Source organism: Amblyraja radiata, chromosome 12 (assembly GCF_010909765.2).
Source record: "Amblyraja radiata isolate CabotCenter1 chromosome 12, sAmbRad1.1.pri, whole genome shotgun sequence".
Lineage (NCBI taxonomy): Eukaryota > Metazoa > Chordata > Chondrichthyes > Rajiformes > Rajidae > Amblyraja > Amblyraja radiata.
The window spans coordinates 32,687,641-32,713,329 of record NC_045967.1 but is presented as its reverse complement, the minus strand read 5'-3'; the positions used below and the strand labels follow the sequence as shown (position 1 = coordinate 32,713,329).

At 42.9% G+C, this 25,689-nt stretch overlaps 1 protein-coding gene across 2 annotated transcripts in view; it reads left to right on the top strand.

Moving 5' to 3' along the window:
* Nucleotides 1–25,689, top strand: part of LOC116979026 (ADP-ribosylation factor-like protein 13B) — a 48,034-nt gene that overhangs the window by 4,572 nt on the left and 17,773 nt on the right. The window contains exons 4-7 of one of the 2 annotated variants that reach the window (XM_033030418.1): nt 65–278; nt 6,705–6,954; nt 12,686–12,791; nt 23,877–24,079. In XM_033030418.1, coding sequence (XP_032886309.1) covers nt 242–278; nt 6,705–6,954; nt 12,686–12,791; nt 23,877–24,079 — 596 coding nt within the window. In that variant the 5' untranslated portion in view covers nt 65–241. The remainder of the gene's footprint in view (nt 1–64; nt 279–6,704; nt 6,955–12,685; nt 12,792–23,876; nt 24,080–25,689) is intronic. The other variant, XM_033030417.1, reaches the window with a different exon arrangement.

The following is a 25,689-nucleotide window of genomic DNA, read 5'->3' as shown; positions in this document are numbered from 1 at the left end:
TGTGATCAGCAGCAAGCAACCTGGTGATCATGCAAGTCCAAACAAAGTTTGTGTTTATCCGCAGGAATCTGTAGGAGAATATTGCCCATAATTTCCTGCAGGTCGACAGGACTTTCGGTGAAATAATGTCATCACATAAGTAAAGGGATGGAAGCAGAACAGATCCCATCAACAAGTAGGAGAAGAAATCACACTACTGTCTTGGCCAGATCTGTCAGTCTTCAAGCACACACGGTTAAAAATGTGGTCGCTTGGCATTGACCTTCTTCGAGCTGCACGTATGAAAGTCAATGTTTTCTGGAGTGGAAAATGATATTGATGATTTTCAGATTGAATTGTGCCTCTCAGAAAATGCAGCCGGTCTCTTAATGTTGCAAATTGTGCTTTCATAGATGAGCGAATTTCTGTGTTAGATCCAGATGGAACAACATAATTCCCAATGAAACTCAATTTGGGATTGCTGGTGGAAATTAACACCCATTGTCCTGATATGTACTTGTCCTAGGGCATTCGCAGCTCAACCAGGTTCATATTGCAACCTGCTCTGCTGCAATTTAATGGGGGTTTCTCTGAATAAGTCCCCAACTTGCAGCTGAAAGAATCTGCAAATAATTTCAAGATATTTACTTATAGGCTCACCTCTGAGCTTTACCCTCGCATGGCTGTACTCAGCCAATGTAATCAAGTACCACTTACACCCCAGTCATTTCCTCTTCTCCCCTCTCCCAAAGATACAAAAGCTTCAAAGCACAAAACCAGCTTCTTCCCTGATGTTATCAGACTATAGAATGGACTTCTCATCAGATAAGGATGTAGTTCCCAATCCACCTCTTGTAGCCCATCCACTTTTTCTGTAACGCTTTATTCTGCACTCTTTCCTTTCTCTTTGCCCTACCTGTTGTACTCATATATGGGGTTTTACTGTACTCATGTATGCTGTTCCTGGATTGTACACAAACACATGTTTTACATTGTTTCTTGGTACATGTGTCGATAATAAACCAATACCAATATCAATGTTACTGAATCCCTTGTCTCAAGTCCTGGCATTCACCCACCGAGCTATTGACTCACCACTGATTATTTGGTCCAACATACCTTCTAGACTTCAAATTCACAATATGATCCCAAGTCTCTGATTGAGTTTTTCACAAGTCTTGATTATCTGGCCCCTCCTTACCCATTCTCAATTTCCCCCTTCATGTCACCAGCGTTCAATCACTCTTGGGTACATACATAAGTAATATAGTAAGATTAGGATACATGGAGTGATACATCAAAGCACACCTGTCATTGTACTTCACGTTGAGTACTGCAGAAGGAGCTAATTCTGTTGTGGTTTTGCAGCGCAATGCCTCTCCCTTTCTGCATTAGTCAACCCTAGAATAACCATATAACCATATAACAATTACAGCACGGAAACAGGCCATCTCGACCCTTCTAGTCCGTGCCGAACACGTATTCTCCCCTAGTCCCATATACCTGCGCTCAGACCATAACCCTCCATTCCTTTCCCGTCCATATAACTATCCAATTTATTTTTAAATGATAAAAACGAACCTGCCTCCACCACCTTCCCTGGAAGCTCATTCCACACAGCCACCACTCTCTGAGTAAAGAAGTTCCCCCTCATGTTACCCCTAAACTTCTGTCCCTTAATTCTCAAGTCATGTCCCCTTGTTTGAATCTTCCCTACTCTCAGTGGGAAAAGCTTATCCACGTCAACTCTGTCTCTCCCTCTCATCATTTTAAAGACCTCTATCAAGTCCCCCCTTAGCCTTCTGCGCTCCAAAGAATAAAGCCCTAACTTGTTCAACCTTTCTCTGTAACTTAGTTGCTGAAACCCAGGCAACATTCTAGTAAATCTCCTCTGTACTCTCTCTATTTTGTTGACATCCTTCCTATAATTAGGCGACCAAAATTGTACCCCATACTCCAGAATTGGCCTCACCAATGCCTTGTACAATTTTAACATTACATCCTAACTTCTATACTCAATGCTCTGATTTATAAAGGCCAGCACACCAAAAGCTTTCTTTACCACCCTATCTACATGAGATTCCACTTTCAGGGAACTGTGCACAGTTATTCCCAGATCCCTCTGTTCACCTGCATTCTTCAATTCCCTACCATTTACCATGTACGTCCTATTTTGATTTGTCCTGCCAAGATGTAGCACCTCACACTTATCAGCATTAAACTCCATCTGCCATCTTTCTGCCCACTCTTCCAACTGGCATAAATCTCTCTGTAGACTTTGAAAATCTACTTCATTATCCACAACCCCACCTATCTTAGTATCATCTGCATACTTACTAATCCAATTTACCACACCATCATCCAGATCATTGATGTACATGACAAACAACAGTGGACCCAACACAGATCCCTGTGGCACCCCACTAGTCACTGGCCTCCAACCTGACAAACAACCATCCACCATTACTCTCTGGCATCTCCCATTCAGCCACTGTTGATACATTTTGCTACTCCACCATTAATACCCAACAATTGAACCTTCTTAACCAACCTTCCATGAGGAACCTTGTCAAAGGCCTTACTGAAGTCCATATATACAACATCCACTGCTTTACCCTCATCAATTTCCCGAGTAACCTCTTCAAAAAATTCAAGAAGATTAGTCAAACATGACCTTCCAGGCACAAATCCATGTTGACTGTTCCTAATCAGACCCTGTTTATCCAGATGCTTATATATATTATCTTTAAGTATCCTTTCCATTAATTTGCCCACCACTGACGTCAAACTAACAGGTCTATAATTGCTAGGTTTACTCTTAGACCCCTTTTTAAACAATGGAACAACTTGCGCAGTACGCCAATCCTCCGGCACTATTCCCGTTTCTAATGACATTTGAAATATTTCTGTCATCGCCCCTGCTATTTCTACACTAACTTCCCTCAATGTCCTAGGGAATATCCTGTCCGGACCTTGAGACTTATCCACTTTTATATTTCTCAAAAATGTCAGTACTTCCTCTTCTTTGAATCTCATAGTTTCCATAACTATTCTACTTGTTTCCCTTACCTCACATAATTCAATATCCTTCTCCTTGGTGAATACCGAAGAAAAGAAATTGTTCAATATCTCCATCATCTCTTTTGGCTCTGCAGATAGCTGTCCACTGACTCTCTAATGGACCAATTTTATCCCTCGTTATCCTTTTGCTATTAATATAGCTGTAGAAACCCTTTGGGTTTACTTTCACCTTACTTACCAAAGCAACCTCATATCTTCTTTTAGCTTTTCTAATTTCTCTCTTAAGATTCTTTTTACATTCTTTATACTCCTCAAGCACCTCATTTACTCCATGCTGCCTATAATTATTGTAGATCTCCCTCTTTTTCCGAACCAAGTGTCCAATTTCCCTTGAAAACCATGGCTCTTTCCGATGTTTACTATTTCCTTTCAACCGAACAGGGACATAAAGATTCTGCACTCTTAAAATTTCACCTTTAAATGTACTCCATTTCTCTTCCACATCTTTCCCATAAAACAAAATGTCCCAATTTACTCCTTTTAAATCCTTTCGCATCTCTTCAAAGTTAGCCTTTCTCCAATCAAAAATCACAACCCTAGGTTCTTTAGTAACTTGTCAGTTTCTTTGTTGAACTCAATTAAGGCGCATGTTGCCATCAAAAGCGCTTGAACAATTGGTTGGGAAGAAAGCCAAACTGTAAGAAAGACGACTGCGCCTCTGACCCTCTCCATAATTATATTGAAACTAATGGTATTGTGATCACTGGTCCCGAACTGTTCCCCAACGCATACCTCTGCCACCTGACCCGTCTCATTTCCTAACAGGAGGTCCAGCACTGCTCCTTCTCTAGTAGGTACTTCTATGTATTGCTACAAAAAACTATCCTGCACACATTTTACAAACTCCAACCCATCCAGCCCATTTACAGAATGTGTTTCCCAGTCTATGTGTGGAAAATTGAAATCTCCCACAATCACTACCTTGTGCTTACTACTAATATCTGCAATCTCCTTACATATTTGCTCTTCCAATTCTCGCTCCCCATTTGGCGGTCTATAATACACCCCTATAAGTGTTGCTACCCCTTTCCCATTTCTCAGTTCCACCCAAATAGCCTCCCTAGACGAGCCCTCTAATCTATCCTGCCAAAGCACTGCTGTAATATCTTCCCTGATAAGCAATGCAACACCTCCACCTCTTGCCCCTCCAATTCTATCACACCTGAAGCAACGAAATCCTGGAATATTTAGTTTCCAATCACAGCCCTCCTGCAACCATGTTTCACTGATCGCCACAACATCATACTTCCAGGTGTCAATCCAGGCTCTGAGTTAATCCACCTTTCTTACAATGCTCCTAGCATTAAAATATACACATTTAAGAAACCCACCCTCTCTTATTCTCTGTTTATTGTCTTTTTCTTCTCTCTCCCCTACATTTTGGGTCAGAGTGCTACCATTCTCTGCCTCCTGCCTCACACACTGACTGCTAGCTTTCCCAATTTGAGTCCCTCCCCCCAACCATGCTAGTTTAAAGTCTCCCCAGTAGCCTTTGCAAATCTCCCCACCAGGATATTGGTCCCCCTCGAGTTCAAGTGCAACCCGTCCTTTCTGTACAGGTCACACCTTCCCCAAAAGAGGTCCCAATGATCCAGAAACTTGAATCCATACCCACTGCACCAGTCCCTCATCCACTCATTTATCCTCCACCTCGCTTCATTCCTACTCTCACTGTCGCGTGGCACAGGCAGTAATCCTGAGATTGTTACCTTTGCAGTCCTTCTCCTTAACTCTCTACCTAACTCCCTAAATTCTTCTTTCAGGACCTCTTCTCTTATTTTACCTATGTCGTTGGTACCTATATGTACCACAACCTCAGGCTCCTCTCCCTCCCATTTCAGGATTTCTTGGACACGTTCAGACACATCCCTGACCCTGGCACCAGGGAGGCAAACTACCGTCCGGGTCTCCTGTCTGCGTCCACCGAATCGCCTATCCGACCCCCTGACTATAGAGTCCCCTATTACAATTGCCCTCCTCTTCTTTTCCTTACCCTTCTGAGCAACAAGACCGGTCTTTATGCCAGAGGCCCGGCCGCTGTCGCTGCCCCCAGATAGGCTGTCTCCCCCACCTTTACTCAAACATGAGTACTTATTTTCAAGGTGTACAGCCACCGGGGTACTCACCAGTCCCTGCCTCTGCCCGTTGCCCTTCCTAACTGTGACCCAGTTTTCTGTCTCCCGTGGTATTGGAGTGACCACCTCCCTGTAACTCCTATCTATGACGTCATCGCTCTCCCTGAGCAGGCAGAGGTAATCAAGTTGCTGTTCCAGGTTCCTAACACGGTCCCTTAGGAGCCCCATCTCGACGCACCTGGCGCAGATGTGGACGTCTGGAGGGCACTCAGACTCCATGACCTCCCACATCTGACATCCAGAACAGTAAACTGCCCTGGCCCTCATTCTCCCCCTTAACCGAATACAATAAAGCCTTACCCGGGATAGAAGCCAATCAGCTGCTTCCTCTAGTCCGTTTGACCAATCAGGGGCTTCCACCAGACTCCTTCTCTGGAAGTGAGATCTGCGAATGGAACGTTGCAGATTTTGGTCGCTCCTCCCTCTGTCACGGCTCCCGGGCCTCTGTTGAGACAAGCCCCGCGATGGGTTTTTAACTCACCACACGGAGGTCGCTCCTCCCTCTGTCACGGCTCCCTCTGTTATGCCTCTAGAATAGGATGGAAGTCCCTGTTAACTTGAATTTAAATTAGGTGGGGAAAGGTAAGTTTTGTTATTTAGATATTTACATTTTCTTTTGTTATGTAGTTTGTAGTGTATTGATATTATTTTAATTCATTCAATATTATTATTATTACTTCTTTATTGTTTAATTATTTTAACCAATTTTAATGGTTTTTAAATGCCTCTGAATATCACAGACAATCTAAAGATTTGGTGATTTGACAGGTTTTGTTAAAGGTCGCACATTTAGCTTTGTCTCCTTTCAAGGAATGTTAGTGCATGCATTGGCAAACATTGCTCAATATTCAGTGCTGAATATGCCTGACTGAACAATTCCCTTTTGTGCAAGGTCAGTTTATTTACCCCTCTGCATTAGCAGGGCTCATGCCTGCAGACAGGCAGGCAGGCAAACAATGAGTGTTGTGAGGAATCAGTATGGACAGTGAGCAGTATTCATTTTGTCCAGTGGACGACAACGTCGGGAGCTCGCAGGTCCCAGGTTGGTGATCAGTTCTCCGGAGCTCCTGCAACAACAGCTTCTTCCGCTGGACTGGAGGGTGGCAGCTTCGTCCGCCCCGGGCTGCGGAGTTTGAACCGGCCCGTTCATGGAGCTCGGATTCGGCCGCGGGACATACCATCACCTGGCGGGGTCAAGTATTCAAGCCTCATATATATATAAGAGGCTTGAATACTTGACCCCGCCAGGTGATGGTGTGTCCCGCGGCCGAATCCGAGCTCCACGAACGGGCCAGTTCAAACTCGGATATATATATATATGTGTGTATGTACTTGTGAGTATGTGTTTATATACACACTGAATTTTTTCCTCCCTCGTTTATCATATTGTTTACAGTGTACTATGTTTACATATCCTGTTGTGCTGCAACAAGTAAGAATTTCATTGTTCTATCTGGGACACATGACAATAAAACACACTCTCTCTCTGGACTCTCTTTTCTTCAACAGAATCTCCTTTTCTCCTTCGTCCAAATGGCGGATTTTCCAGGACAGATCTCATGGTAGATCGGTTTAATCTGACGTTATTTGATCTTGGCAGTGGAGAGAAAATCCGACCTGCTTGGAAGAATTATTACTCTGCAGTCCATGGCTTTATTTTCATTGTTGATTCTACGGATGTGAAGCGAATAGAGGAAGCTGGAAAGGTTCTATCAGAAGTAATGAAGCATGAAAAGATGTCTGGGAAACCTGTCCTCGTGTAAGTCCTAAAATCTATTGGATAAAGTACACGATGGATGATTAAAGAGAACCAAAGTATTTGGTAGCACTTTGCCTTATTTTGTGACTTGACTAGGTAAATAGAATGAACACGCAACAACTAAACATAACTTGTATTTGGCATCATTAAAATTTAAGTGGAGGCCAGATTTTCTGACCATTACATTTTTTGCCATCACTTCATCAGCTAATTCCTAACTTCATCACCATCCCAATCATATACTGCTTTGACATTCCTAGAAGAAAACATTTCTTCTCGGATGTGTTTGGGATTTCTTGATGGTATGAAGAGAAGAGGTAAAAAGGTAGTTGCAGGATCTCTTACAATTGAATGGGAAAGTGTTGTTAAAAATGGAGTGGTTGGTGGGAAGGGAAGAATAAACCAGTGAATTGTGAAGGGAACAGTTCAGTCAAAATGCTGAAAGAAGAAATGAGGGGAAGGTGTGACTGGTGGCGAAGTGTTGTTGAAGCTGAGTATAATTGTAAAGGATGATCTATTGAGGCTGGTGGAAGGAAGCATAGTTGAAATAGCAGTGAGATTTATTATACGTCATCAAGTCTAATGTACTATATTCTGTGTTCATATTGCGGTGCCCATTTTATTGGAAAAGCAAACTCAAATTGGGTGACTGCTTTGTGCCAGCATTCAGTATAAAACAAGTATAAAACAGTATTAAACAAAACACCCATTTCACTAAAAGGCACAAAGTGCTGGAGTAACTCAGTGTGTCAGGCAGCATCTCTGGAGAGAAAAGGATAGGTAATGTTTCGGGTCGGGACCTTTCTTCAAACTGAAAGTAATGGGTGGAGGGTTTGAAGAGCTGGAGGTGAGACAAGACCAGGACCAATCGGGGTGACGACTAATTACCTCAGACAGGATGAAGCCCTGGTAGGCCCAATATTGGCTAGGGAAGGTGTGACCTCATAGGGGGTACAATGTGGTGAACTGTGGAACTGGTTAAATGACTATGGTGGAGGAATGGAACAAAGTGGGAGGGGAGGGAGTGTTAGTAGAAATTGTGTAAAATGAGGGAATTCAACGTTCATATTGCTGGGTTGTAGGCTACCCAAATAAAATATGAGGTGCCATTCCTGCAATTTGCATGTGGCTTCACTCTGGCAATGGAGGAGGCCCAGGACATAAAGATCAGTCTGGGAATGGAAAGGGGAATTGAAATGGAGGCAATGGGGAGATCCCGTAGGCCTTGGCAGGTGGGCATTTCACTGTTTGATGACCAACAACCATTTCACTGTTTGATGTGGCAGCATATAAAGAGATGTACTCAATGTCTAATTCAGTTGTTCTCAAACTCTTTTGGCTGGCAGTCCCAGTTCAAATAAATTGAAAATGCTATATAATATTCATAATTTAAAGTGCTGCATCAAAAAAGTGCGTTGGGGAGCACTTCGGGTCCAGTGATCACAATACCATTAGTTTCAATATAATTATGGAGAGGGTCAGAACTGGACCTAGGGTTGAGATTCTGTACTCTTAAAATTTCACCTTTAAATGTCCTCCATTTCTCTTCCACATCTTTCCCATAAAACAAAATGTCCCAATTTACTCCTTTTAAATCTTTTCGCATCTCCTCAAAGTTAGCCTTTCTCCAATCAAAAATTTCAACCCTAGGTCCAGTTTTGACCCTCTCCATAATTATATAGAAACTAATGGTATTGTGATCACTGGACCCGAACTGTTCCCCAATGCATATCTCTGCCACCTGACCCGTCTCATTTTCTAACAGGAGGTCCAGCACCGCCCCTTCTCTAGTAGGTACCTCTATGTATTGCTGCAAAAAACTATCCTGCACGCATTTTACAAACTCCAAACCATCCAGCCCATTTACAGAATGTGTTTCCCAGTCTGTGTGGAAAATTGAAATCTCCCACAATCACTACCTTGTGCTTACTACTAATATCTGCGATCTCCTTACATATTTGCTCTTCCAATTCTCCCTCCCCATTTGGCGGTCTATAATACACCCCTATAAGTGTTGCTACCCCTTTCCCATTTCTCAGTTCCACCCAAATAGCCTCCCTAGACGAGCCCTCTAATCTATCCTGCCAAAGCACTGCTGTAATATCTTCCCTGATAAGCAATGCAACACCTCCACCTCTTGCCCCTCCAATTCTATCACACCTGAAGCAACGAAATCCTGGAATATTTGGTTTCCAATCACAGCCCTCCTGCAACCATGTTTCACTGATCGCCACAACATCATACTTCCAGGTGTCTATCCAGACTCTAAGCTCATCCACCTTTTTTACAATGCTCCTAGCATTAAAACATGCACATTTAAGAAACCCCCCGACTCTTATTCTCTGTTTATTTCCTTTTTTTTCTTTCTCCTCTTGTGTCCGAGTGCTTCCCTTTTCTACTTCCTGCCTCCCATTCTGTCTACTAGCTTTCTCTATTTGAGTCCCTCGCCCCAACCATTCTAGTTTAAAGTCTCCCCAGTGACCTTTGCAAATTTCCCCGACAGGATATTGGTCTCCCTCGGGTTCAAGTGCAACCCATCCTTTCTGTACAGGTCCCACCTTCCCCAAAAGAAGTCACAATGATCCAGAAACTTGAATCTCTGCCCTCTGCACCAGTCTTTCAGCCACGCTTTTATCCTCCACCTCTCTCCATTCCTACTCTCACTGTCGCGTGGCACAGGCAGTAATCCTGAGATTGTTACCTTTTTGGTCCTTTTCCTTAACTCTCCTCCCAACTCCCTAAATCCTCCCTTCAGGACCTCTTCCCTTTTTTTACCTATGTCATTGGTACCTATATGTACCACGACCTCAGGCTCCTCTCCCTCTGATTTCAGGATATCTTGGATGCGTTGAGACACGTCCGAGACCTTGGCACCAGGGAGGCAGACCACCATCCTGGTCTCCCGACTGTGTCCACAGAATCGCCTATCCGACCCCCTAACAATAGAGTCCCCAATTACTATTGCCCTCTTCTTTTTTTCCCTACCTTTCGGAGCAACAGGGCCGGTCTCTGTGCTGGAGGCCCGTCCGCTGTCGCTACCCCCGGGTAGGCTGTCACCCCCATCCGTACTCAAACAGGAGTACTTATTTGCAAGGTGTACCGACACTGGTGTACTCACTCATTCCTGCCTCTGCCCCTTGCCCTTCCTTAGCGTGACCCACATGTCTCTCTCCCGTGGTTTGGTTTTGGAGTAACCACCTCCCTATAACTCCCCTCTATGACCTCTATGACTATGATAAAAGAAGTACTGACACTTTTGAAAAATATAAAAGTGGATAAGTCTCCAGGTCCTGACAGGATATTCCCTAGGACATTGAGGGAAGTTAGTGTAGAAATAGCCGGGGCTATGACAGAAATATTTCAAATGTCATTAGAAATGGGAATAGTCCCCGAGGATTGGCGTACTGCGCATGTTGTTCCATTGTTTAAAAAGGGTTCTAAGAGTAAACCTAGCAATTATAGACCTGTTAGTTTGACTTCAGTGGTGGGCAAATTAATGGAAAAGATACTTAGAGATAATATATATAAGCATCTGGATAAACAGGGTCTGATTAGGAACAGTCAACATGGATTTGTGCCTGGAAGGTCATGTTTGACTAATCTTCTTGAATTGTTTGAAGAGGTTACTAGGGAAATTGACGAGGGTAAAGCAGTGGATGTTGTCTATATGGACTTTAGTAAGGCCTTTGACAAGGTTCCTCATGGAAGGTTGGTTAAGAAGGTTCAACTGTTGGGTATAAATGCAGGAGTAGCAAGATGGATTCAACAGTGGCTGAATGGGAGACGCCAGAGGGTAATGGTGGATGGCTGTTTGTCGGGTTGGAGGCAGGTGACTAGTGGGGTGCCTTAGGGATCTGTGTTGGGTCCTTTGTTGTTTGTCATGTACATCAATGATCTGGATGAAGGGGTGGTAAATTGGATTAGTAAGTATGCAGATGATACCAAGATAGGGGGTGTTGTGGATAATGAAGAGGATTTCCAAAGTCTACAGAGTGATTTAGGCCATTTGGAAGAATGGGCTGAAAGATGGCAGATGGAGTTTAATGCTGATAAATGTGAGGTGCTACACCTTGGCAGGACAAATCAAAATAGGACGTACATGGTAAATGGTAGGGAATTGAAGAATGCAGTTGAACAGAGGGATCTGGGAATAACCGTGCATAGTTTCTTGAAGGTGGAATCTCATATAGATAGGGTGGTAAAGAAAGCTTTTGGTATGCTAGCATTTATAAATCAGAGCATTGAGTATAGAAGCTGGGATGTAATGTTAAAATTGTACAAGGCATTGGTGAGACCAAATCTAGAGTATGGTGTACAATTTTGGTCGCCCAATTATAGGAAGGATGTCAACAAAATAGAGAGAGTACAGAGGAGATTTACTAGAATGTTGCCTGGGTTTCAACAGTTAAGTTACAGAGAAAGGTTGAATAAGTTAGGTCTTTATTCTCTGGAGCGCAGAAGGTTAAGAGGGGACTTGATAGAGGTCTTTAAAATGATGAGAGGGATAGACAGAGTTGATGTGGACAAGCTTTTCCCTTTGAGAATAGGGAAGATTCAAACAAGAGGACATGACTTCAGAATTAAGGGACAGAAGTTTAGGGGTAACATGAAGGGGAACTCCTTTACTCAGAGAGTGGTAGCGGTGTGGAATGAGCTTCCAGTGGAAGTGGTGGAGGCAGGTTCGTTGGTATCATTTAAAAATAAATTGGATAGGCATATGGATGAGAAGGGAATGGAGGGTTATGGTATGAGTGCAGGCAGGTGGGACTAAGGGAAAATAATTGTTCGGCATGGACTTGTAGGGCCGAGATAGCCTGTTTCCGTGCTGTAATTGTTATATGGGGCGAGTGGTGGGGTCACGTTGGAGGTGGCGAAAATGACGGAGGACTATTTGTTGTATGTGACGGCTAGTGGGGTGAAAGGTGAGGACTAGGGGGACTCTGCCCTTGTTATGAGTGGGGGGGATGGGGAGAGAGAGCAGTGTTACGGGGTATGGAAGAGACCCTGGTGAGAGCCTCATCTATGGTGGGGGAAGGGAACCCCCGTTCCCTGAAGAATGAGGACATTTCTGATGCCCTGGTGTGGAACACCTCATCCTGGGAGCAGATGCGGCGTAGACGGAGGAATTGGGAGTAGGGAATGGAGTCCTTACAGGAAGCAGGGTGGGAAGAAGAGCAGTCTAGATAGCCATAGGAGTCAGTGGGTTTATAATGGATGTCGGTCAGAAGTCTATCACCTGCGATGGAGGTAGTGAGGTCAAGAAATGGTAGGGAAGTGTCGGAAATGGTCCAGGTGTATTTGATTGCCGGATGGAAGTTAGTGGTGAAGCGGATGAAGTCAGTCAGTTGTGTGTGGTTGGAGTGAAGGAAATGTGCAACGTTTCGGACCGAAACCCTTCTTCAGACTGATGTTGGAGCGAAGGAAATAGGCAACGTGGAGCGAAGGAAATAGACAAAGCCTGCCGTGTGATCGCTCGCCAAGCTTTGTCCTGTCTCTCCTCGTTCCAGTTTTTCCCCCCTCCCCCACCACAATCAGTCTGAATAAGGATCCCATCCCAAAACATTACCTATCCATTTTCTCCAGAGATGCTGCCTGAGCCGGTGAATTACTCCGGCACTTTGTGTTTTTTATAACTAGCATCTGCAGTTCCTTGTATCGACACTCTATGAGTATTTTTTGCATGTTTCTCATTTTCTTGCATTGAATATTTTTCCTTTTATATTTTATTCAGACTTGCAAACAAACAGGATAAAGCTGAGGCTCTACCAGAGTTTGCCATTATTGAACAGATGTCCCTGGGGAAACTGGCTAATGAAAATAAATCCTTCTGCCATCTTGTAAGTTTCATACAGCTACTGCATCATTGAGGAACTCCTTACTTTTTATCATCTTTCACACTCCATTAGTACCCTCTCTAAAATAATAATGGTGGACATATTTATCTTGGTCTCTCCAATTCAATAAATGAGGGGCAATGCGTCTATCAAGAGTACAAAGGACACTCATATTTAGGTCGTGGGCCAATGTTTTGACGTAGACCTGACAGAAAATAGGAATGCTGCTACTGACTGCAAGGTTTAAGTGTTGGTACATTCTGGCTCCATTCAACAGCATTGAACCATCCATTTGTATGTGTTCCTGTGGCAGATCCTCTCACATTTTTTTCTTCTGGTACCCTTGTACTGAAATTCTAACTGATTCTGTTATGTGTACATTACAAACCCCATTGCAAAGTACCTGAAAATGTACAGTAGATGATACGAAGGATCGCCTCTGCATCTGAAGCATACCATTCAATTGTTATTCTGTTGTTCATAGGTAACTTGATCAACAGGGCAAACAGGGACCTAGCTTCAATCATGATATGAAGTCAAGGGATAAGAAGGGTAGGTGGGGCGAGAGGTTAACAAGCTTATAATTGGCAGGACCCCTGTGAACATTCACAACAGAGATTTCAGCAAATTCGTGCATTTTCTGTTTGAAGTAAACTCTATCTGCATAATGTGAAAATCCTGAAGGAAATTGGGACAGGGATATAGGGAACCGAAATGACCTGTAATGGGCTCATTATTGTATCCTGCGGCTTTGCTCCCTTGTTATTGATGACTGGAGACCTCAAGATTGTTCACTCTGCTACTTATTTATTAAATATAAAGTATAAAGTATATAAAGTTTCCTTTATTGTCATTCAAACTTTTAGTTTGAACAAATTTGTGTACCATATAACCATATAAACATATAATAATTACAGCACGGATACAGGCCATTTCGGCCCTTCTAGTCCGTGCCGAACACGTATTCTCCCCTAGTCCCATCTACCTGCACTCAGACCATAACCCTCCATTACTTTCCTGTCCATATAACTATCCAATTTATTTTTAAATGATAAAATCGAACCTGCCTCCACCACCTTCACTGGAAGCTCATTCCACACAGCTACTACTCTCTGAGTAAAGAAGTTCCACCTCATGTTACCCCTAAACTTCTGTCCCTTAATTCTCAAGTCATGTCCTCTTGTTTGAATCTACCCTACTCTCAGTGGGAAAAGCTTATCCACGCCAACTCTGTCTATCCCTCTCATCATTTTAAAGACCTCTATCAAGTCCCCCCCTTAACCTTCTGCGCTCCAAAGAATAAAGACCTAACTTGTTCAACCTTTCTCTGTAACTTAGTTGCTGAAACCCAGGCAACATTCTAGTAAATCTCCTCTGTACTCTCTCTATTTTGTTGACATCCTTCCTATAATTAGGCGACCAAAATTGTACACCATACTCCAGAATTGGCCTCACCAATGCCTTGTACAATTTTAACATTACATCCCAACTTCTATACTCAATGCTCTGATTTATAAAGGCCAGTACACCAAAAGCTTTCTTTACCACCCTATCTACATGAGATTCCACCTTCAGGGAACTGTGCACAGTTATTCCCAGATCCCTCTGTTCAACTGCATTCTTCAATTCCCTACCATTTACCATGTACGTCCTATTTTGATTTGTCCTGCCAAGATGTAGCACCTCACACTTATCAGCGTTAAACTCCATCTGCCATCTTTCAGCCCACTCTTCCAACTGGCATAAATCTCTCTGTAGACTTTGAAAATCTACTTCATTATTCACAACACCACCTATCTTAGTATCATCCAATTTACCACACCATCATCCAGATCATTGATGTACATGACAAACAACAGTGGACCTAACACAGATCCCTGTGGCACCCCACTAGTCACTGGCCTCCAACCTGACAAACAGCCATTCACCATTACTCTCTGGCATCTCCCATTCAGCCACTGTTGAATCCATCTTGCTACTCCACCATTAATACCCAACAATTGAACCTTCTTAACCAACCTTCCATGAGGAACCTTGTCAAAGGCCTTACTTTACCCTCATCAATTTCCCGAGTAACCTCTTCAAAAAATTCAAGAAGATTAGTCAAACATGACCTTCCAGGCACAAATCCATGTTGACTGTTCCTAATCAGACCCTGTTTATCCAGATGCTTATATATATTATCTCTAAGTATCCTTTCCATTAATTTGCCCACCACTGACGTCAAACTAACAGGTCTATAATTGCTAGGTTTACTCTTAGAACCCTTTTTAAACAATGGGGAATATCCTATCCAGACCTGAAGACTTTTCAAAAGTGTCAGTACTTCCTCTTCTTTGAATCTCATAGTTTCCATAGCTACTCTACTTGTTTCCCTTACCTCACATAATTCAATATCCTTCTCCTTGGTGAATACCGAAGAAAATAAATTGTTCAATATCTCCCCCATCTCTTTTGGCTCTGCAGATAGCTGTCCACTCTGACTCTCTAATGGACCAATTTAACCCTCGTTATCCTTTTGCTATTAATATAGTTGTAGAAACCCTTTGGATTTACTTTCACCGTACTTGCCAAAGCAACCTCATATCTTCTTTTAGCTTTTCTAATTTATTTCTTAAGATTCTTTTTACATTCTTTATACTCCTCAAGCACCTCATTTACTCCATGCTGCCTATAATTATTGTGGATCTCTCTCTTTTTCCGAACCAAGTGTCCAATTTCCCTTGAAAACCATGGCTCTTTCCAATTTTTACTATTTCCTTTCAACCGAACAGGGACATAAAGATTCTGTACTCTTAAAATTTCACCTTTAAATGTCTTCCATTTCTCTTCCACATCTTTCCCATAAAACAAAATGTCCCAATTTACTCCTTTTAAATCTTTTCGCATCTCCTCAAAGTTAGCCTTTCTCCAATCAAAAATCTCAACCCTAGGTCCAGTTTTGACCCTCTCCATAATTATATAGAAACTAATGGTATTGTGATCACTGGACCCGAACTGTTCCCCAACGCATACCTCTGCCACCTGACCCGTCTCATGTTCTAACAGGAGGTCCAGCACCGCCCCTTCTCTAGTAGGTACCTCTATGTATTGCTGCAAAAAACTATCCTGCACGCATTTTACAAACTCCAAACCATCCAGCCCATTTACAGAATGTGTTTCCCAGTCTATGTGTGGAAAATTGAAATCTCCCACAATCACTACCTTGTGCTTACTACTAATATCTGCGATCTCCTTACATATTTGCTCTTCCAATTCTCCCTCCCCATTTGGCGGTCTATAATACACCCCTATAAGTGTTGCTACCCCTTTCCCATTTCTCAGTTCCACCCAAATAGCCTCCCTAGACGAGCCCTCTAATCTATCCTGCCAAAGCACAGAGGATTAAGGAGGGGAAAGAAGCCTATAGGCTCAAATTGGAACGACAGCTGCAGCAAGATGGTGTGAAGCAGGTATGGGCTGGAATGCGAAAGATCACGGGCATGAAGCAGAATGGTGGTACACTGCCTGATGGTGAACAGAGTCTGGCTGATGATCTGAACAGATTCTTCAACAGATTTGACGGCTCCACACCACCCCAGCCTCCCCCACCTGGTCTGCTGACCATTGCTGCTTCCTCTCCACCTCCCATCCCTCTCTCCATCACTCCTGAGATGTCACCTGTACGGAGTCCCCTCTTTCCACCTCCCACTCCACCGGCAGCCCCACCCATGACTCTTCATACTGCTCAGGTCAAGGTGATGCTGGACAGACTGAAGCCAGGGAAAGCAGTGGGGCCTGATGACACCAGCCCAAGGCTACTGAAGACTTGCTCTTCAGAGCTGTGTGGTATTCTAACACACCTGTTCAACCTGAGCTTGCGTCTACAGAGGGTTTCAAGGCTGTGGAAAACATCTTGCCTGGTACCTGTCCCAAAGAAGACCCATCCCACTCTCCACAATGACTACAGACCAGTAGCGCTCACTTCACATATAATGAAGACATTTGAGAGACTTGTCCTTTCCTACATCAGGACTAGTGTGTCAAATCAAATGGATCCTTTACAGTTTGCATATCAGCCTAACATCAGTGTCGATGATGCCCTCATTTACATGCTGCAGAGGGTGTACACACATTTGGACACTACTGATGCATCTGTAAGGATTACTTTTTTTGACTTCTCAAGCGCCTTCAACACAATTCAGCCCCGACTGCTAGGGGAGAAGATGGAGAAGATGAAAGTGGATCCATCACTGGTACTGTGGTGTTTGGATTACCTTTCCCTCAGACCACAGTACGTGCGCCTACAGAACAGTGTCTCGGGCACCATCTTGAGCAGCACAGGGGCTCCACAAGGAACTGTGCTGGCTCCGTTCCTGTTTACCATCTACACAGCGGATCTCCAATGTAACACCAACAGCTGCTTTTTGCAGAAGTTTTCGGATGATACAGCTGTTGTCGGCCTCATTAAAGGGGGCAATGAGGAGGAGTATAGAGACATAATAAGTAACTTTGTGGAGTGGAGCGCACACAATAACCTCCATCTTAACACCAAAAAAACAAAGGAGATAGTTGTGGACTTCAGGAGGGGGAGGAGGAGGACTCAAGCAACGCCGATCACCATTAAGGGCACTGAGGTGGAGGTGGTCGCTAATCACAGGTACCTTGGGGTGCAGCTTGACAGTGAGCTGAACTGGAAGTGTCATATGGAGGCGGTGTACAGGAAGGGACAAAGCCGACTGTATTTTTTAAGGAGGCTGAGGTCATTTAATATCTGCCAACCCCTACTGTGCAGTGTCTACCATTCAGTGGTGGCCAGTGCTCTGTTTTTTGCTGTGGCCTGTTGGGGAGATGGCGCCCGTATAGCGGATAAAAACAGACTGGACAAGCTAATCAGGAAGGCTGGCTCAGTGGTCGGGGCTGAGCAACGAACGGTCCAGCAGGTGGCAGAGGCCAGAACTCTGAACAAACTAGGTTCTATAATGACCAACCCCACTCACCCACTCCATGCCCTGAAGGTGATCAAGTGCAGCATCTTCAGTCAGAGGCTGATTGCACCAATGTGCAAAACTGAGAGACATAGGAAGTCCTGTTTACCAACTGCTATAAGATTATATAATGCGCATAAATAACTGCACTTTTTTTTAAATTAATTGTATTTTAACTTGTATTTTAACTTGTATTTTAACTTGTTAAGTATGGAAGCCATTTGAGGAAATGTGTGGTGTTATGTCTGTCTTGAAGCTGTCGTGGCACTGTAATTTCCTGAAAAGGATTATTAAAGGTATAATCTAATCTAATAATCTAATCTAAAGCACTGCTGTAATATCTTCCCTGATAAGCAATGCAACACCTCCACCTCTTGCCCCTCCAATTCTATCACACCTGAAGCAACAAAATCCTGGAATATTTAGTTTCCAATCACAGCCCTCCTGCAACCATGTTTCACTGATCGCCACAACATCATACTTCCAGGTGTCAATCCAGGCTCTAAGTTCATCCACCTTTCTTACAATGCTCCCAGCATTAAAATATACACATTTAAGAAACCCACCCTCTCTTATTCTCTGTTTATTGTCTTTTTCTTACCTTGCAGTCATGACAGAAAATATAATAACAGAACACACAATGAAAACAGTTTAACATCCACCACATTGAGTCTACCAGGCACCGCCTCACTGTGATGGAAGGCAAAAGTCTTAAAGTCTTATCTCTTCCTTCCTTGTTCTCCCTCTGCGTTGAGGCGATCCAGGCTTTCGATGCTGGGCCCCCCCGTGGGTGTCCCGCGGCCGAATCCTAGCTCCGTGAACGGGCCGGTTCAAACTTCGCGGCCCGGGACGGACGAAGCTGCCACCCTCCACTCCAGCAGACAAAGCTGTTGTTGAGGGAGCTCCGGAGAATAGGTCACCAACCTGGGACCTGCGAGCTCCTGATGTTGTCATCCACTGGGCCCGCGGTCAAAGCCTCCGAGGCTCCGAAGCCGGGCCGCTGCCGCAGCGCCACCACAGCCCCTAAGTCGTCCAGCTTCGCAATGGTGAGTCCTGGCTCTGCCTCCAGAGCCTCTAGGTCAGTCCCAGTTGGAGGCCTCCAACTCCATGATTAGGCCTCAGCGCAGACGGAGACGGGGATACGACAAAGAAAAGATCGCATCCCCCCGAAGGAAGAGACTAAAACAAGGTTCCCCCACCCCCACACATACACAACTAAAAATAAACTAAAACAAGACCAAAGGAAAAAAAAAAAAGAAAAAAAAAAGACAGACGGACTGCAGGCGAGTCGCAGCTGAATGACAGCGCCGCCACTTCCGGAAGTGAGAATACTGTGGCATTACAGACGGGCAGGTTTTTAAATATTAGCATTAAATACATGCCAGCAGCTAAATACAAGTACCTCATGAGTTGTACATTTTGAAAGACATTTAACAGCTCATTTAACAGCTCACCGACCTCAATAATTGATCATCAAACATGATAGCTGCAAAAAGCATGGAGAGTGATTTTCTGCAAGGTTCCCCTGAAAGGCCATCACACCTGTAGTTGATTAGCATGCAGAATTGAAGAACACGATTAAAAGTTTTTCTAGGCTTTCTACAGTTTGTCTCGCCAGCCATCCTAAACTGCCCCAGCATTTCCAGGTACTAAAAAATAACTACCAGAGTTGGTGTGAGTAATGCAACAGAAACATCTTTGGTACCAGTAAAAAATATTTTTATGAAAGATCTATTTGAAAATGTCTGCCTAATAATTGTAGAAATATAGATTATACGAAGTAGAAGTAATTTGACCGCATGTATCTATATTTAGATTACATCTCATTCTTTCCATTATTATCTATGATGAAGTATGAACTGAGTACACATTAAAGAATCGTGGGTTAATATTGAAAATGCAAGAGATTACAGATGCTGGAATCTTGATTTTTTTTTTTTAAAGTGCTGGAAGATCTCAGCGAGTCAGGCAGTGGAGGGATTCTGTGGATGGAGATGGTTGGGCGGTGTTTTGGGTCGGGTTCCTTCATCAGATTAATGAAGTAGAGGGGAGAAAGGTGGTATAGAGAAGTGAAGGTAGGTGGTGGGGTAAAATCTGGCAAGTGATAAGCGATTCAGGTGACAAGGGGTGATTGGCAGATGGGTGGATATAGTAACTAAGGCTGGAGGTGAAATGGAATCGATGGGCTGCAGATGAAGAATCAGAGACGGATGTAAGAGGAGGTGTAAAATGGAAAACTGGAGTGAGGGGTAGTGGGGAGATAGGGGAGAGAGGAATAAAAAGAAAAAGGGGACATGAGCGGGGAAGAAGCGGAATGGAATTGGGAGGCAGGGGTCGTGGGAGAAAGGTATGCATACTGGGGGTGGGGGGTGGGACAAAAAGAAACCCAGGATAGATGAGAAAGCAGGAGTAAGGGATGTGGTTTTAGAAATAGAAGAATTTAATATTCATGCTGTTGGGTTGTAGGATACCCAAGCAAAATATAAGCTTTGTTCTTCCAGTTAACTGTTTTCACTCCCTGCACTTTGTTAATTTACTCATGGGTTAATATTGTTCATTCACCAGATTAACCAATGTATTCGGTCACCATCATACATACTTGAAAACTGGGAATACAATGTTACAAAACCACCAATAAAGTATAAATGAGTGTGATGGGCCAAAGGGCCTATTTCTATACAGTGTATCTCTAACCTCATGTGGGCCTTAAATAAAGATGTCTCCCTAGGTAAAGGTAATACATTTTTCACGTCAAAATGCCATTTCAACTACCCAATGCAATTAGTATGATGCAGATAACCATATAATCTAATCACAAATAAATAAAACCACCCTCAGAATGTAATAACATGAATAATTCATCAGGCACAGCCCCAACTTTGCAATGACATGATTTTATGCCTGCTGGTTTGTAAGAAATGTATTTGATTGTCTTCTGCTCCTGGAACCCTTTGAATTCAGTTGCATAATAGGGCTGGAAATGGTCCACATTATCCTCATATGGAACACGTAAGAGAGAGATACGGACCATGTGCAGACAGATGGCATTAGTTTAATCTAGCATCATGGTTGGCATTGACATGATGAGTTGAAGGACCAGCTCCTTTGCTGTACTGTTCTGTGTTCCTGTAAATTACTCATTCTAAGCGTCTCCCCAGTTTAGTTTCAGTCAAAAACTACTGAATCAAGCACTTGATCAACTAATCTTTATTTTAACCAAACACAATTACAGTTCAACTACTGTACCTATCCCACTGCGGGTTCGATCCTCGTTTCTGCCTGATCAAGCCCTCTAGGCCTCGCTCAAACAGAGAAACTCCAGAAGGTCACAGTCCCAAGTGCTCTCCCAGAAGATCGACGCAGGACCTCATGGTAGCTGACTTTTATAGGTCCCTGCACCTCGAGGGGCAGAACCACAAGGGGGTGGTCTCTTTGCAATCCAATTACAGATATCGATTAACCCCATACATAACAGACATTTCCCTAACCCAATAATACAGCAGCTAATAGATTGTATTCAAACAGGGCTTCTCAAGGAAGCAAACCTAGCAACATTTACCCTGATCTGCAAGAAAACCAGACAAGGCTCAATACCGCATCCAATCAACCTTCGGCAAAGTGAAACTCTGCAACATTATTTGCAATTATTAACAAGGTGCATGTCTGGTTTGCAGTCATCCAATCCATTCCATGCATTTTGCACCTAATTGACTGGGTCTGCAGATGTTCTTATTCTTTTCCTGCAGCTTGGATCTAGGCTCTAGACAAACTGGCACCACTCTGCAGCTTGTCCCAGTTCCACAGAGAGCACTTTCTCCCAGCAGCCCAGAAGTTTTTATCCCATTTTAGAGTCCTAGCCCCGCCAATCAGGCCAGGATTAACATTCCAAGGTTGCTCAGGGAGATTCAATAGTGGAGTGGTACTGCAGGCCATTTGTGTTTGTAGCTATCTTCAGTGAGGAATTAGCAGATTATGAAAATAAACCAATTCACAGTAATAATGAAGGGTGGATGGGCTAAATAATAAGATGACAGAGTTTAACTCAAAATAATGAACATAAGGAATTGGAGGTCATTTCTAAAGACAAAAGTTACAACTTACCGGTAATATGGTATTCTTTTCTCCTCAATTCCGCGGTATTGCCCTTGATATTAGGGCCCCACCCACATCTCACAACTCAGCCATCCTTTTGTAAGATGGACTCCCCTCAGCCCTCAAACTCACATTGGACAATTATAGAGTCATAGAGTTATACAGTGTAAAATAGGGCCATTGGGCTACCAAGATTGTGTTGACCATCATGCTTCTCTATACTAATCCCATTTACCTGCAATAATTCCAAATCCACCTATGCTTTCCTCATTCGGATTTTTTTTAAATGTTGTACTGCTATTCCTCTGGTAATTCAGTCTAGATACCATCTACTTTTTGTGAAAAATGTGCTCTTCTGATATCCTTTAACCCTTCTGCTCCTGACAAGAGACTCTTGACTATCTACCTTATCTATGCCTCTCATAATTTTATACGTCTCTAACATATTGCCTCTCAGACTACTTTGCTCTAGGGAAAACAGAGTCTCAGCCTGTTTAATCTCATTTTATAACTCATGAGGCAACATCATTTTAGGACTCATGAGCCAACCAAGCAACATCCTTCTACATTGTGCATCTCCTCTAGCTTAATCACACAATTCCTGTTGTGTGCTAATCAGAACTTACCAATGTTTTGTACAACTGTAAAACGTAGTTTTAACTGTTGTGTTCAATACCTCAAGCAAAGCAAAGGCAAAGCAAAAGCAAAAGCACAGGGCAGGCAGAGCCAGCCAACAATACAATCCAATTGCTTTCATTTCAGGTGAGGTCGAGCAAAGCAAAGGCAAAGCAAAAGCACAGGGCAGGCCAAACAACTCATTTCATTTCATTAAGGGCTAACACATCATTTATTGCAAACACATTAAGGGTTATAAAAACAAGTCATCATTCATTGCAAGCATATTGCTGGCTAACAAATCATTTATTGCAAGCACATGAAGGGTTAACCGCATAAAGCACATAACGACAAGAACCACATAAAGCACATAAAGGGCAGACTCACAGTTCAGTAGACTCCCAGCAGAATCAGAGTTGTGGTCTCTCCCTCGCGATCTTCCAGAGTGACTGACTCACGTCCAGGCATCCGGGGTTTTATAGTCCTGCACCCCCCCCCCCCCTCCCCCGGAAGAGGTGTTACCTTCATCATGGTGATTGACAGGTGAAAGGATCAATCAGCTGATCTCAAGATTATTTAAATATTCATAACTCTTTTATTTTTCATCGATCGGAAAAATCCTCGGGGTTGCCTCAGCGGAGGAGGACTGTGAGTAAGATGGCCAAACATCATAGTGATGTATGGTAGCACTTTTTCTAAAATCAATATACAGCGCAGACAGGAAGTGGTCAAGATGAGACTTTTAGATAGATAGATAGATAGATAGATAGATAGATAGATAGATAGATAGATAGATAGATAGATAGATAGATAGATAGATAGATAGATAGATAGATAGATAGATAGATAGATAGATAGATATCCCTTTGGCCCATCCAAATCATTAGCAAACAGCAGGCAATTAGCATTGATTCCTGGGGCACTGGTCATTGGGCCTCCATTCTGAATAACAACCCTTCACATCCATTTCTGCCTCCTACCACCAAGCTAATTTAGTATCCAGTTGGCTGTCTCTTTGACTTACTGCAAGATAGTTAAATAAATTGGTCTGAGCATCATTATCTTCAATTGCTTACCACGCGGAATAATGTTGTTACCAAACTCTGTTTTCTAATTCATGCCCAGTCCTAATGATAACCTTTGTTAAGAGTTTATTTATTTCAGCCCAGGGCCAGACCAACATAGCTAAAGTAGCCAAGTCAACAACAACTGTGAATGTGAATATTTAAAAGCTGATTGAACCCCTCATTAACCATAGACTTTCAATAGGCCTTTACCTCCTGGTTTATCGATTGTAATAAAATGATGCGATTTTTGTACTATTTATTACCTGACTATTGGGCACCACTTCAAAATAAGATGGTAAACCATAATACTGTATATGAATTTTCAATGTCTATAATTTTGTTTTAAGGAACCGTGTTCAGCCACTCTGGACTACGCTGAAAAAAGACTAGACAAAACTATTCTGAAAGGGCTTCGCTGGCTCTTGCGTACTATCGCCAAAGACTACAACAATTTGTGCACACGGGTGCACCATGATACCATGCTACCAAAGATCAAAGTAAATGAAAAATGCGAGGAAACACACCCAATATGTAGCATACAAGGAGAAAGGTAAAGATATCTTGAGTTAGCATGGCATAATTAGATCCTTCATTTAGTAGTTTGAACAGCCAACTTCTTCTACTCCAGAGACGAGAGTACAATTTATATGTTGGTACTTCAGTGCTGTACTAAAAGGGTGATACACTGCACATGCTTTTGGATAAGATGTTAAGTTGTGGTTCTGTATGCTCTCTTGGAGTAAATAAATGATTGCATTGGATTATTTAAGGAGCAGGCGAGTTCTCCTAGTATTCTGACCTACATTTATCCCTTGACCTATATTGCAAAATACCAAGAAATCTGCTCATTTATTGCAATCCTATTTGTGGGATTTTGTCATGACACAACAGACTGTTGGCTTTCATAGTGTAGAAGGAGACCATTTGTTCTTTATTTAGCAATGCATTTCTTGGCTCTATTCGTGTAAACCAGATTTTGTTTTTTCCTTCTAATACAGTCGAATTCCTATTTGAAAACCATGATTATTTCTGCTTCCATCACCTTCCCATTTCCCATCACAGCAGAGACGGTTTCCTGTATGTTTGCTTCAGGCTTTTGTTTGGCAGGCACTTAAAATCTATACTGTCTGGTTCACAAACCATCCACCAAAGGAGTAATTTATTTTTATTTATCTTTCTAAACTTTTCATGGTTTTGTCCAATGAAGTTTTCGGTGCTTGAACAATCTCATTCTATGCAAAATAACTGAAATGCTTAATTCCAGGAATCATTAAGAACTTTACACACTTCCAATATGATGGAGCTTGACACCAGTTGCAACCGAACTATGTTTCATATGTTATATCAATGACTACAGAGTGCTCAAAGCACTTTTGGAGTCCTGGGATCTTGAAAGACGCTATAAATGCAAATTCTTTACTTTTTAACAGTCAGACATGAAAACTGTTCTTTCCTACTGACTGCATGGAGGCTCACTCACCTCTCTGTTAATTACATAATTGAGCATGGAAACAGGTCATTCGGCCCAGCTTGTTCATGCCAACTAAAATGCCCCATCTAAGCTAGTCCCATTTGTCCTCGTTTGTCCATATTCCTCTAAACCTTTCCTGTCCATGTACCTCGAATAGTACTCATAGTATAGTCTCACCAGTGCCTTGCTCAACTTTAGCACAAAGTTCCAACTGTTATACTTAATTCCCTCACTGATGAAGGCCAGCATGCTAAAAATCTTTATCACCATCCTATCTACCTGTGATACCACTTTCAGGGAACAATGCACATAGAACATAAATCAGTACAGCACAGAAATGTTTGTGCTGAAGATGATGCCAAGTTAAACTGATCTCATCAGCCTGTATATATTCCGTATCCTCTATTCCTGGAATTTCCATGTGCCTGGCTCCACCACCACCCTTGGCAATGAATTCCAGGCTCCCACTACTCTCTGTGTAAAAGAAAGCTGCCCCGCACATCTTAATTAAACTTTTCCCCTCTCGCCTTATAGCAGGGGTTCCCAACCTTTTCCATCCCGTTTACCCCCTGGCAACTTTAATAGCACATAACAATGTTATTTCACTTATTTATGAACAACTAATGATGAACACATACCGGTATGCCAGAACTAAACACAGTCAGTCAACGAGAAAAAATATGTACAAA